Source organism: Pteropus medius, unplaced genomic scaffold (genome assembly GCF_902729225.1).
Source record: "Pteropus medius unplaced genomic scaffold, Ma_sr-lr_union100, whole genome shotgun sequence".
Taxonomy (NCBI): Eukaryota; Metazoa; Chordata; class Mammalia; order Chiroptera; family Pteropodidae; genus Pteropus; species Pteropus medius.
Window position 1 is genome coordinate 17,786,303 of NW_024349798.1, and position 15,656 is coordinate 17,801,958.

The window sequence follows — 15,656 nt, forward strand, 5'->3', positions numbered from 1 at the left end:
TTACTTGACCTGTTGATTATTGCTATTCTAACAGGTGTGAGATGGTACCTCATAGTGGTTTTGATTTCCATTTACCTAATAACTAGCAATGTTGATCATCGTTTAAAATATTTGTTGGTCATTTGTATGTTCTCAAGGGAGAAGTGTCTGTTCAGGTACTCTGCTGATTTTTTTATTGGATCATTTGTTTTTTGTTGTTATTGAGTAGTATGAATTCTTTATATATTGTGGATATTAGGCCCTTATTGGAGGTGTTGCTTGCAAATATATTTTCCTATTCAAATTGTTGTCTCTTTACCTTGCTGATGATTTCTTTTGCTGAGCAGAGCTTTTTAGTTTGATGTAGTCCCATTCATTTAGCTTTTACTACCCTTGCTTTTGAGGTCAAATTCATAAAATCCTCTTTACGTCCAAGGTCCTTGAGTTTAGTTCCTATGTTTTCTTTTATGCACTTTATTGTTTAAGGTCTTATATTCAGGACCTTAATCCATTTTGAGTTATTTTTGGTGTGTGGTGATAGACAACAGTCCAGTTTAATTCTTTTGCAGGTGGCTTTCCAGTTTTCCCAGCATCATTTATTTAAAAGGCATTTCTTTCTCTACTGTTTTTGGCTTTTTTTTTTGTCAAAAATTATTTGCCCACATAAATATGGATCTAATTCTGGACTCTTGATTCTGTTCCACAGGTTTGTGTGTCTGTTTTGCTGCCAATACTATACTGTTTTGATTACTGCAGCTTTGTAGTATAATTTGAAGTCGGGCAGAGTGATGCCACCAGCCTTGTTTATTTTGTTTTTTTTTGTTTTTTCCTCCTCAGAATGGCCTTGGCAATTCGGGGTCTTTCATGCTTCTATACAAATCTGATGATTTTTTTTATTGCATTAAAAAAAAATGCTGATGAGATTTTGATGAGGATTGCATTAAATCTGTATAATGCTTTAGGTAATATGGTCATTTTAACTATGTTAATTCTTCCAATCCAAGAACATGGAATATCTTTCCATTTCTTTGTATCTTACTCGATTTCTTTTAATAGAGTCTTATAGTTTTCATTATATAGGTCCTTCACATGTTTTGTTAAATGTATTCCTAGGTATTTTATTCTTTTTGCTGCAATTGCAAAAGTAATTATTTTTCCACTTCTTTTTCTGACACTTCATTATTAGAGTATATGAATGCTATGGATTTTTGAACATTGATTTTGTATCCAGAAACTACTGTATTTGCTTATTTTTTCTAGTAGTGTTCTTGTGGAGTCTTTAGGGTTTTCTTTATAGAGAACCATGTCATCTCCAAATAATGACTGTTTGACTTCTTTATTTCCTATTTGGATGCCTTTTATGTCTTTCTCTTGCCTAATTGCACTTGTTAGGACCTCCAAATGTTATATTGAACAACAGTGGCGATAGTGGACAGCCTTGCTTTGTTCCTGATCTTAGAGGGAAGGTTTTTAGTTTTTCGCTATTCAGTATAATGTTGGCTCAGGGTTTGTCATATATGGCCTTTATTATGTTAAGGTATTTTCCTTCTATACCAATTTTGTTAAGTGTTTTGATCATAAATGGATGCTGTATTGTGTCGAAAGCTTTTTCTGCATCTACTGATATGATCATATGATTCTTAAATTTTAATTTATGTGGTATATCACATTAATCGATTTGCGTATGTTGAACCATCCCTGTGCTTCTGGGATGAAGCCCAGTTGATTGTGATGTATAATCTTTTTAATATGTTGCTGTTTTCGGTTCGCTAGTATTTTATTTAGGATTTTTGCATGTATTCATGAGAGATATTGGTCTGAAATTTTCTTTTATTGCATTATCTTTACCAGGTTTTGGTATCAGAGTAACATTGGCCTCATAAAATCAATTCAAAAGTATTGTCTTCTCTTTGATGTTTTGGAAGAATTTGAGGAGAATAAGTATTAAATGTTCATTGAATGTTAGGTAGAATACACTGGTAAAGCCATCTGGTCCTGGACTTTTACTTTTTGGTAGATTTTTGATGATTGTTTCAATTTCCATGCTACTGACCTGTCTATTTAGATTTTCCAGATCTTCTTGATTCAGTCTAGGAAGGTTGTATTTTATTATGCACTGGTCCATTTCTTCTAGGTTATTAAATTTCGTGTTATATACTTTTTCATCGTATTCTTGTATGATCCTTTGTATTTCTGTGATGTCAGCTGTAATTTCCCCTTTTTCATCCCTGATTTTGTTTATTTGTGTCCTTTCTCTTTTGTCTTTAGTGAGTCTAGCCAGGGGTTTGTTAATTGTATTGACCTTCTAAAAAAACCTGCTCACCTTTGCATTTATTTTTTCTATTTTTTTTTTTGTTTTAAATTTCATTTATTTCTGATCTAATTTGGATTTCTTTCTTTCTGCCGACTTTAGGCTTCATTTGTTCTTCCTGTTCTAGTTTTTTAAGATGAGGCGTTAAGTTGTTTATTTAGGTTTGTTCTTGTTTTTAGAGATAAGCCTGTAACTATATGAACTTTCCTCTTATAACTGCTTTGCTGTGTTCCTGAAGTTTTGATACGTCGTACTATCATCATCATTTTTACCTATGTATCTCTTTATCTCACTTTTTATTTCTTCCCTGACCCAGATATTCTAGGAGCATGTTGTTTAATCTCCATGTATTTGTGGTCCCTCCTGCTTTCCTTTTGCAGTTCATCTCTAGTTTCAAAGCATTATGATCAGGGAATATGGTTGGTATGATTTCACCCTCATATATTTGTTGGGGCTATCTCTGTGTCCCAGTATGTGGTCAATTCTTGAGAATGTTCCATGTGCACTAGAGAATAATGTATAAGCAGTTGTTTTGGGATGGAAGGCTCTGTAAATGTCAATTATATCCAGTTGGTCTAATGTGTCATTTAAGGATGTTATGTTCTTATTGATTTTCTGTTTGGATGATCTGTCCATATCCAACAGTGGGGTATTTAGGTCCCCTACTACCATAGTGTTTAGATCTGTTTCTCGCTTTAGTTCTGTTAGTAATTTCTTTATATATTTTAGGGCTCCCTTATTGGGAGCATAGATATTAATAAGTGTTATGTCTTCTTGGTGCATGATTCCCTTTATCATTATAAGGTATCTCTCAGTATCTTTCTTTACCTTTTTTATTTTGAAGTCTATTTCTTCTGATATTAGTACCACTATTCCTGTAGTAGAAATGAAGGCATTCATTTTTCTGAATACCATTTGCTTGAAATATCACTTTCCACTCTTTTACTTTGAGTCTATATTTGTCTTCGGAACTGAAGTGTGTCTCCTGGAGGCTGCATGTGGTTGGGTTTTGCTTGTAGACTCAGTCTGTAACTCTGTGCCTTTTTATTGGTGAGTTCAGTCCATTTACATTTAGAGTGATTATTGAAATATGAGGTCTTCTTATAGCAATTTTATCATTTGTTTTCTGGTATCTCAGTGTTTCCATTGCTTCCTCATCCTTGTGTTTCTGTTTTCTTTATTTTGGTTGGCTTTTGTAGGTTTTGCCTCTGGTTCTTCTTGTTTTATGTCATATAGTTAAGTTCTGAATCTTGTCTGTGTCGTTACCATTACGAATATGTAAAGGATAGTTATATATATATATATATATGTATATATATATATATATATATATACAGTTCTACATTTTCTTCTGCACATGACTTATCTTCATTTCCCTTTGTGAATTTGGATCTTTTCATCCTCCCCTTTTCAGTTATTGTTATCTCAAGTTGTCCCTGTATATGCTGAATGTTCATTACTATCTTGCTCTATCAATTCTCTTATTATTATTTAAGCTTATAATGCCCTGTTCTTAGTAAGTGTTGCACTCCTCTGATTCTATTTGCCTGGTAGTCACTCCTAATTACCTATTTTTTTTTTTGTCAATTTTAGGTGAATTGACCCCTTTCAGTATTTCCTGCGGTGCAGGCCTCATATGCAGGCCCTCAATTTTTGTATGTCTGGAAAGGTCTTAATTTCTCCTTCACATATAAAGGAGAGCTTAGCTAGATACATTATTTTAGGCTGGTAGTTCCTTTCACTTAGTAGTTTAAACATTTGATTCCATTTTTTTCTGACTTGTAAGGTTTGCACTGAGAAGTTCGAGGATAATCTAATGAGTTTTCCTTTACAAGTTATTGTTTTCTTCTCCCTTGCTGCCCTGAGAATACTGTCTTTTTCATTGGTTTTTGATCATTTTAATACAATGTGTCTTGGAGAAGGCCTTTTTGGGTTGAGGTAATTGGGTGTTTTGTTGACTTCTTGAATTCTAAGCTCCAGCTCCTTTCTTAAATTTGGGCAATTCTTGTCCACTATTTGTCTGAAAATGCTTTCTAGTCCTTGCTCCTTTTCCTCACCTTCGGTAATGCCCATTATTCTTATGTTTCTTCTCCTGATGGTATCAGCTATTTCTTGAATTTCTCTTTCATTATTTTTAATTCTTCAGTTTCTCTCTTCTTCCTTTGATTTATTTCTAGATTTCTGTCTTTTATATCACTGATCCTATCCTCTATTTGGTTGACTCTATTTCCCAAGCTTGTTATTTCATTTTTCAATTTTTGCAATGTGTTTTTCATCTCCAGAAGTTCTATTTGATTCTTTTTGAGGTTTTCAATCTCTTTGCTCTCCTCATTTAGATGTTTTTTCAATTCCTGAAATTGTTGATATGACTCATTTTGGGAATCACTGAGTTTTTTCAGAAGTACCATCCTGAATTCTCTGTCATTTAAGTTGCATATTTCTATGTCTGTTAGCTTATTTTCTGGAGAGTTTTCTCTTTCTTTCTGAGACGCCTTGTCACCTTGGTTATTCATGGTGTTTAATGGACTATTTCTCTGCCTGGACATTAATAGAAGTGTATTCTGCTGTTTTTCCAGAAAGAAGATTTATTATATAAAGGTCTCTCTTTAGCCTGCTGCAAAGAATGCACTTTCTTTTGGTTTCCAGTATGTGGTGCCTAAGTCTCTTGGATCCCTGCTTTATGTAAGGTCTTAAAAATGCTTTTTTATTTTCTTGTAGATATTTAATCACGCTTGCTACCCTCACTTTCTGTCCCTGTCAGTATTAGCAACAGTTTTGGTAGTGTTTGCTCAGATTTCCCTGGGGCTCTGCAGTGTTCTGTCTCGGAGGGTATGAGGGGAGGAGCCCTCAGGGTTGGTGGTTGGGGGCTACAGCTTAGCTTCGGTTTTGCAACTGTGGCCAGTAAAAATCAACTTGTTTTTTTTGCTATCTAGCTTCTTTGCCTTCTGTCCTAATGACAGGGCCCTACCGCCAGAAGTGGGGAGCTCACAGCTTTTCCAGGTATGCCTGTTCAGGGAACTCACCTTCTCCCTCCCTCTCCTACAGGTAGCTCTGGGGGCTGTGAGAGGAAGCTTCTTTATTTCTCCCTGTCCACTCCCGGACATCTGAGGTTCTGACCTATGGTAGCTCTTACGCACAGATTCCACTCTCAGACATGCTGGTGTGCAGTTGGGGTGCTTTTTTTTGAGTTTTAGATATTCAGCTTATTTTGTTCAAGGGGAGAGATTTGGGGATGTCTCTCACTCTGCCATGTTTCCAAAGATTCCCCTGTTCATAGTATTTGATATATTATTTATTTGTCTAGGCACTTGTGAAAATTTACTCTGCTTAAAATTTATTTTTATTATTATTAAGAGTGATCCCTTTTTAGCAGATCGATAAGAAGAGGTTCTTTTTTTGTTTTCCAGTAAGTATCTCTGCTCATCACCGGTACCAGCTGCAGTGTATGTTTTAGTTATGGTTGCACAGATTCTCTTATGGAGAGCATGAGTGTGGAAGGCATGTTCTGGGATGATGGCGGAGGTGGCCAGGCTTCATGACTCAGCTTTCTATCTGGCAATAGCAGTTGCTAGAGTATAGCTGTCACACCTCTGCATTCTCTCTGTACCCTGGTCTCTGCCCCGACCACTGGGTTCTGCTATAGTAAAAGCTGATCACTCAGGCAGACAGGGCTACAGAGACTTCACTCTGTCTCCTAATTTCTCCCCTCTTTTTGTGTTTCACAGGGAGCTCCTGGCTTTGTTTGCAGCACTAATCTTCACTCCTCTCCTGGTCCTCCTCCCTTGCTCACTTGATTCACCCTCTTTCAGATGCTCTAATGCACAGCTCTCTTAGACTTATTTGTGTTTTAGGCTGGGGTTTTTTTTTTTGTATCATAGCTTTTTAATTTGTTGTAATTTCTAGAGGAGAAATCAAGGGAACCCCGCACACCACCGTGCTTCTGATATCACTCAGGATTTCTTAGTTATAACATTAGAAGTTGTTTTATAAAATAACAAACTGATAAATTGAACTTTCTCAAAATCAAAAACTGCACTATAGAAGACACATGTGTCCCAGTCATTCCAATTCTAGGTCTTTGCCTAAGAGAAACAAAATCACATGTTTATACTAAATACATTCTAATTATACTGACCGATAATTTTATTGGGGAAAACCATCAATTTCTCAAACAGCTAATTTAACAGTTTTAGGTGTAATAGCTCCAACTGGAAACAACTTATCCGTTCATCCAGAGTGAAATGGATAAGCACATTGTGGTGTATTGATGCCACAGAATCCAACTCAGTGTTAAAAAGAAATGAACTATTAATACATACAACAATAGGAGTAAATCTTAAATTAATTATTCTCAGTGAATGAAATCAAACAAAAAAAGAGTACATACATTATAATTCCATTTATTTAAAATTTTACAAAATAGAAATGAGTCTAATAACAAAATGCAAATTAGCATTTGCTAAAGAAGGCAGATGGGAAGGAGCGAGGGGGTAACAGTGTAAGGGCAGGTGAAAACTTCAGGAGCGGTGTGTATGTTAACTCCTTTGATTGCTATGATAGTTTTACAGGGTGGAATTATGTCAAAGCTATCAAGTTGTACACTTTATAAATATTTGCACTTAGTTGTATATTAATTATATCTCAATAGAGCTATTAAAATAAATTTAAAAATTTAAAGTCTGATGAAGCAGTTTCTTGGTTTAAATTGTCGTGATAATGCCTTCTGTCTCAAAGATTAAATCACAAGTGGAGAAAGAGCAGTGAGTTAGAAGAGAAAGGCTATCAGTTCAGATTTGAATCAATTGAGATCAACACCTAAGAGTCTACAAATTCAGATTTCAGTAGGTTTTGGAAGCATATGGCATATTATTTCTGGAGAATTAAGTTTGAGTCACTGCACTCCTAGAATATCTTGTCTTGGGAAAACTTCTTAGTGATGATTCATTTTATTACTATATAGTTGAATTGTTTGTTTTTATTGTACAGACATAATTTAAATGGGAAGAAAAGCATTGTGTTTACACAGCTAATTTCACAGTGTATTAAGGGAATCCGTTGGTCTCTTACTCATTAGCAAGTAACAAGACCCTAGAGAATCTGAAAGAGACAACTGGCTTGTAGTTCCAAGGGAATGAGACTATAAGCATCTTCCAGGGTCCTGTGGGAAGAAGTGGCTGCTCTCCTTTGGAGACACCTTTGAAAAAGTTCTGACAGTTCAGGTGAGTGAAAGATTCTGTTAATTAAGTAAACGACAAACTTCCCACAGGACATTTGAAATGAGGCTCTGCAGCCCTGCTGTCACTAACATGTGGTGTTTTCCTTTTAGGGAGTGCTATCTTTGGTTCACCAACCCCAGCTCACATTAAATTTGCAAGTTATATTGGAGTCACACACTGGCCTCAGGGCCTTGCTTGCTGATCAGTGGAAGTGAAGCCAGGTTAATTTGTCAATGTGCATTATGCATTTTCATTCCTTAGAGATATGTGCATTTTCATTCCTTAGAGAGAGTTGCCAGTGTCTCTTTGTGGGAATAATTACCATTTATTGAAAAGATTTTTGGAAACCAGCATTTATAAGAAAAACAGATAGGCTAGCCGTGAATAGGCATAAGAGGTTATCAACTTACCTGAATTGCCTAAGGGTGGTCATGTTTTCTTGGAATTTTCTAACCATAGGAAGCATTCTTTGATATGTAAAATTTTAATCACTGAACATAAATGATGGAATTGCGCCTAGGAGACAGAGGTGAGAATGTGTGAATGGTGCAACAGCAGTAAATTCCCCTGGACTTTATTTCCAACCTTGTCTCTAAGTAGCTATACCTTACCCCTCCAAGAAAATAATTTCCATTTTCAGTTAGAGCAATTTAGAAGTAAAGCTCTAGAAGACCATGGAGTTCACCTAGCCCATCTTCTTTCTGTGCCTAATTTTATAGCACAGTGGCGGTGAGTCGCGTGAGGTCACCTTAACAGCAAAAGTAAACTTTGAGCCAAACTTCTGGTCTTTCCATTACCTGTTCACTGTTTTTAGATCTAGAGAAGAAACATTGAATTGTGACAGAGAATAGACTAGGGGACTAGGATATGTCACGTACTTGTGAAAACTCAGGCAATTTTCTGAACATTTCGATATTGGTTTCCCTGTCTGAAAAGTAGAGATAGTATTTTTTTATAGAGTCATAGTTTATTTTTTCAGTCATTTTTAGCACCTTCAGTGTTCCAGGAATAATACTAAATGTGGGGATTATCAAGATAAATGAGACACGGTCGCAGCACTCAAGAAATTCGTGGGCTAGTAGTGGAGACAGATGCATCAATAAAAGTTTAAATTCAAAGAGGTGAGTATGACAAAACATTACAAAGCACTGCTTAAAAGTTTCTAATATCTTCATAAATGTTAAGTAATTAATGATTCCTCACATCAGCAATCCCAATCACCCTTTCCTCAGCCATTTCTAGAGACCCTTTATCAATATTTCTATAGCCTCTCATATTTTATTCCTGTCTCAGTTTAGGGCTGTGCTCACTTGCACCTTCCTCTTCCCGCCCTGTCAACCCTGTTCATCACTGTTGATCTCTACTATTTCTAACCAGCCTGTAACACACTCCACCTTCTCAGCACCTCGATTCCCCACCCTCTTATCTTTAGCATGTAGGTGTCCCTACTTATTGTGGGCATTTGTGAAAACAAGTTTTTAGAAGAAAAACATTCCTAAATTCTACAGAATTTGAAAAGCAGCAGAGCCTGGTTATAGAGCTGTACACAGTTCTGGCTGGAAACCTGACTCTGCTCCCTGATAGCCATATGGGGAATTCCATAACCTCAGTGTGCCTCAGTGTCATTTCTGCAGAATAGAGATGATGCCGATATTGTGAATATTTCTTGAATTAATATTTGTGGCATTCTTAGTAAAAGCTACTTAAAATTTGGCAAGTGAATCCTTGTCATTTTCTCTTTTGTGTCTGTTGCTGCAAAAATTATCTTATTTGGTGGGATATTGGACTGGATGACTTATACAATTCCTGGAAATGCTGTATGTCCCATCCATCTTATGTTCCCATTAGGTCTCTGGAGCACCAGAATCCAGGGGCTCATTCTACATGATGGAATAGTGAAAGGAGTAATCTCCCTTTATTATCCTACTCTGCTTTCTCTCCAGCAGAGATTAAGATGACTTGGAGAAGAATTTCTTTCTTAATGAGGTTCAGGGTACAATTCTAAACATGTTTTCTTCCAGAAGCAGGAAGGTGACAACTAGCCTAAGATTCTATAGAGAGAACACAAAGTCCACTGATACTGGAGGTAGCATTTCCTGGTCTTCAGTTTCTGTCAGAGAGAGTTTCTGACAGAATTAGGATAGTAGGGGTGGTAAGTGTGGGTGGGTGTAGCAGTGAGAATTCCGAAGAAGCTGCAGCTTAAAGCCCATGTTCCCCTCCCTCCCTCACCAGCAGTGTCATTCTCTTATTCCTCCATCTTGAAGGTACCCATCCTCATGTTTTCATTTGTCTATAACATCAAATGACCAACAGGAACTAATCTCAATTGAAGAGCAGTGATCCAAGGGCAGGAGGTTATTTGGTTTTATATTTGTTGGTAATAAATGGCCATTGATTTCAATAACACATTCTAGTTCTAAAAAGATCTGCAAACTAACATCACATCTACTGCTTTTGGAAATACAACATTCTAAGATTAAAATCAGTTTTAGTGCTAAGCTTGGAACCAGACTGCCAGTTGGAAGGGAACTGATAAAGTCATAACTATCAGCAAATTTGAAGATTTGACTGTATGTATTTATCTAGCTGAGCACTAGACTCATCTTTCATAGAAAGCTGAGATTTCTTGGTGAAAAGGTATATTTACACCATGAAGGGTAGTAAAATTTTGTTGTAGTTTGAGTTCTGATTCTATAACTTAATTATTTTTGTAAATTTGAGAAAATCCCTTATTCTCTAAAACTAGTTACTCTCATACATAGTAAAAGAAACATGTTTTTTTTCCTTTGAATAATTTTTTTTTGCCATAAACATAGGTTTTGCATTTTTTTTCTCTTGTGAACTGGGCATGCGATTCCTTAAAAAAGAGTAGATCTCAACACATATTTGTTGAAAAATTATGGACTGCTTTTCCTGATGTTCCTTATTTTTATCTTTTCTAGTCTTTTATTACTGAAGGTACACATAGGAACTTTTAGAGTTTTATTTCAACCGTGCCTTGTATGTTCTTCTTCTAATTGTCTTTAAATGAGTACTGTACTGGGATGTTGACTGAGCCAATATGTACAAAGATGATATATCAAAAGAGATTATTATCAATTTAAATTTAAACAGGGATTAATAATGTATAGTATCCTTGTTAAAATAAATTGCAAATATCTTTTTAAAACTATACGTTATTGCACTTAGGTTACTTGCATATCTTGGCTATTGTATACAATACTGCAGTGAACATTGGGGTGAATATGTCTTTTCTAATTAGTGTTTTGGTTTTCTTTGGATAAATACCCAGAAGTGCAAATGCCGGATCATAAGGTACTTATCTTTTAAATTTTTTGAGAAACCTCCAAATGGTTTTTAGACATTGTGGTCCATATATACAATGGAATATTACTCAGCCATAAAAAATAAAAGCATACTATTTACAATAACATGGATGAACCTAGAGGGTATTACGCTGAGTGAAATCAGTCAGACAGAGAAAGAATACCATATGATCTCACTTATATGTAGAATCCAAAGAACAAAATAAATGAACAAACAAAACAGAAACAGACTCTTAGATACAGAGAATATTTTGATGATTGTCAGATTGGAGGGGAGCTTAGGGGAGTGGGTGAAAATGGTGAAGGTATTAAGAAGTACAAATTGGCAGTTACAAAATAGTCACAGGGATGTGAAGTAAAGCATAAGGAATACAGTCAATAATATTGTAATAACTATGTATAATACCAGGTGGATACTAGACTAATCAGGAAGTTCACTTTGTAAATTCTATAAATGTCTAACCACTATGCTGTACACCTAAGGGTAATGCAAAATAATATTGAATGTCAACTCTGATCAAAAAATAAAAATACAAAACTACTTTATTATGACAAAGAACCATAAGAACAGTCTGTTAAAACAAAAAAATCAATTAACTAGTTGATTGCTTTACATAAATAATTACTGACAAGTGATAAGAGGAACCCTAGTATTTCAAAGCCTCTAAAGTGGCCCATACACAGAGCTTTAATAATATTAATATCTGTGTTATATGCTGACAATATCATACAAGAATAAAATTGGGAAGCATTTCAGTTGACAACTTTCTTTTTTATTCTCTACTTTTTCTAACATCTTTTTTCCTCTTCTTATTCCATCTCCTTTTCTCTGTCCTACCTCTTCTCTTTCTCCTCCCAATTCTCAGTTAATTCATGATCTTTCAACTACTTTTTTCATAAATCATTTTAGTCCTAGAGTTGGATGACCTCTGATAGCAGGTAGACATAGCTCTGGAGAATTGAGTTTGTCAAAGTAAACAATTCTTTTATTTTGATGAGTCATCTTCACCAAAGTGAATAATAGCAGGGATATAGCAATCTTGAAGTGTCTACATACTGACAATTTCTAATACATTCACCCATTTTATGATGTGCTATATCACACTGAGAGAGAACTATGAAATAGCATTATAAAAAAATATATATCACAATTACTTCTTGACTAAAAGTGTTGCAATTCAAGGAAAATTAAATATTTAAAGAAGAAGGTAAAATCTGTTATGTGCTGATGGTAAGACAAAGTAATATGTGTTGTCAAAATTTAGAGAAAGAAGAGATTGATTTATTATTTTTAAAATATTTTTTGTTTTTAAATTATTGTTGCCATATAACATTATATTAGTTTCAGGTGCACTACATAATGATTAGACATTTATATAACTTATGAAATGATCACATCAATAAATCTAGTACCCATTTGACACCATACATAATTATTAAAATATTATTGACTATATCCCTTGTGCTATAGTTTACATTCCCATGACTATTTTGTAACTACCAATTTGTACTTCTTAATCCCTTCCCCTTTTTCATCCACACTTTCATCCCCCATCCAATTTGGCAATCTTCAAAATGTTTTCTGTATCTATGAGTTTGTTTCTGTTTTGTTTGTTTATTTTATTCTTTAGATTCCACACGTAAGTGATATCATATGGTGTTTATCTTTGTCTGATTTACTCCACTCAGCATAACTTTCAGGTTTATCCTTGTTGTAGCAGATGACAAGATTTTATTCTTTTTTATGGCTAATATTCTATTGCATATATGTATTACCTCTTCTTTATTCAACAGTCTATTGGTTTTTTTATTTGGCAGGAAATGGGAAAACTTTTTAGAAGTCTTCAGAAAGATGCTGGTGAGATCAGGAAATTAAGTGATGAATAGGATTTGATAAAGGTTGTATTCAAGGAAGTTTGGTTTAGATAAAAAGAAAACTGCACAACTAAATGTATGGAGAAAGAAAAGCATGGATATCTCTCGGAAGACTGTATTTAAGTTGTTATAAGAAAAAAAGTTATTGTAATGAAAAAAAATCAGCCAGGTAAATTAATAACAAATTGGTTGTTGTTCAGTAGTTTATGGAGGACATTTAAAAAGATTACCTAGAGAGTAATTTGATTATAGATATGTTTTAAAATTATTGTGGTTTGAAGAATAAGGAGACTTGACAGTCAGGAGAAGAGGTATTGAAGTCTTTGAATTGAGTGTAATAATAGATTTGGAAGGGAGGGACATGTCTGAAAGATATTGATAGTTTAATATGGTTGGGCCAAAGAACTAATTAAATATAGAAAGAAACAAAATCAAAAGTGGCCTCAAGAGTATAAGACTTAATGTTTGTGGCAATGAAGTGGTGATGGTAGAAATAACAAAATGGTAAGAGATGTGCGCTGAGTTTAGTTTTGGCATGATAAATTAGAAGTGTTGGCAGGATATCTGGTGAATGTGTTTAAGATTTTGCTGAACTTTACATACTTGTGACTATTTTGTAAGTACAAATTCATACTTTTTAATTTCTTCACTTATTTTCATCTTACTCCCTAACCCCTCCCATTTGGCAACCATTAGTTTGTTCTCTGTATCTATGTGTTTATTGTTTTGTTTGTTCATTTATTATTTTTAGATTCCACATATAAATGAAATAATGTGGTATTTGTCTTTGTCTGACTTATTTTACTTAGCATATAGTCAATACTATTGTAATAACTATGTATAGTGTTGGGGAGTACTAAACTTATCGGGGGGATCACATTTATATGTTATATAAATGTCCAACCAGTATGATGTACACATGAAACTAATAAGATGTTCCATGTCAACTGTAAGAGAAAAAACGTTGTGGAAAATACAGAAATGAGCTCAGAAGAGGCCAGACAGATCCATATATTGTTGTGAAAGATTGAACTCATGGATTCAGGACCAATTTCATTAATGCTGTCATACAGCATCCTTGTTTACAGTGCCTCATGATTGGTTTAACACCCTGATGTTACTATTTTGAAACTTCTAATGATTTTGAACACAGGGACCCATATCTTCATTTGCCATGCAAAATATGTGGTTGCTCCTACAAGAGCTATTAAAGAGACAAAGAGGAAATATAGACAGGAAAAGAGGGTCTACGCGAGACACTTTGGGGAAATGGTTTCACTGACAAGTCAGTAACTACACAGAGATCAAGAAATATGGAGGCTCGTTGTCTCAGGAAATTCCAAATGATGGGCTTTAAATTCTTGGGTGAGAATTGTAATTGTGTAGACATGAAGCAATTTTTAAATAGTGGAGTGAAATGATCAACATTTATTTATCGAACAAGTGTAAGACTTGAAAATTGTAAGATTTTAAAAACTGAATTAGCAGTTTATTATAAAATAATATAAGAGAAACCGATCACCATTCAGATTGAAGAGAGGTTCTATGCCCTCTCCAAAGGTGCCACTTCCCCATCTTCTCCATAATTTCCCTGACCTGAAAGCTCAAGATGTTTTAAAAGCCATGTGGGTCTGCTAATATGTAGGAAAAAGGATGAATAGGAAAGAGGCAATTCTAAAATAAAAGGCTCATAACTGGGCATAAGATTTAACAGGTGCCCTATGTTTTTCTCCTACCACACAACAGCTGCAACAGACAAGGCTGAGATATGGTCAAGCAAAATGGCACATCCACTACAGACTTCATTCTCTTGGGCCTCTTCCCTGAGTTCCAATATACCAGCCTCCTGGTCTACCTCATCCTCCTGGCCTACCTTGTTGCCCTCACAGGGAACGCCATCCTCCTCCTCCTGATCTGTGTGGAAGCCCACTTGCATACCCCAATGTATTTCTTGCTCAGTCAGCTCTCCCTCATTGACTTATTCTACATCTCCAGCTCAGTTCCTAATATGGTCTTCAACCACGTCTCAGGAAAGCACAGCATCTCCCTCATTGGCTGTGGTGTCCAGATGTTCTTCTGCCTGGCCCTAGGTGGTGCCGAGTGTCTCCTCCTGACCCTTATGTCCTATGATAGAGTTGTGGCTGTTTGTGATCCCCTGCGCTACACAGTCATCATGAACCCAAAGGTTTGCTGGCTAATGGCAGTGGCACCGTGGACTGGGGGTGCTGCAAATTCACTCATCCAAACTATTTACACCATGCATTTCCCTGTATGTGGTCTGAGGGAAATAAATCACTTTTTTTGTGAGATGCCTGCCATCTTGAAGCTCTCCTGTGAGGACACCTCAGAGTATGAGATGGTGGTGTTCATGGTAAGTATCATATTCATCCTCATCCCTTTTAGTCTCATAATGGCATCCTACATTCGGATCTTCCTCACCGTGCTCAGGATGAACTCACCCGAGGGGAGGAACAAGGCCCTGGCCACGTGTTCTTCTCACCTGACTGTGGTGAGTCTCTACCTGGGGACAGGCATCGTGGTGTACATGACACCTGGCTCCTCCCACACCCCAGCATTGGATCAAGGTCTCTCTGTGTTCTACATCGTCCTCACCCCCATGCTGAACCCCCTCATCTATAGCCTGAGGAACAAGGAGGTGCTGGGGTCTCTGAGGAAGGTCTTAAAGAAAAATCTCATATTAAAATAGTTTAAGAAATATCCCTGTCCTAAAGATCTAAAACCAGTTGCATGTGAAAAATCAAAGCCCTGGCTTGTATCTTTCTTCAAGTATACAGAATTTCTGTTTATGAAAAAAATTGTTTTAGGAATAGGTTGTTGAACCCCAGTCACCTTATTGTGTTTGAAACAAAGGGATTGAGTTCAGCAAAGAGTTGTTTTTATATTAATGTTAGGAGAAAATGGCTTTGGTGGCATATAATGAAAGCATAT

The 15,656-nt window shown here is 35.7% G+C and overlaps 1 protein-coding gene across 1 annotated transcript; it reads left to right on the plus strand.

Moving 5' to 3' along the window:
• The first annotated feature begins 14,475 nt into the window (after nt 1–14,475).
• On the plus strand, nt 14,476–15,414 carry LOC120620565 (olfactory receptor 2T27). Its single transcript, XM_039885621.1, has one exon. It carries the CDS (start codon nt 14,476–14,478, stop codon nt 15,412–15,414), a length of 939 nt encoding a protein of 312 aa, XP_039741555.1.
• The last annotated feature ends 242 nt before the right edge of the window (nt 15,415–15,656 follow it).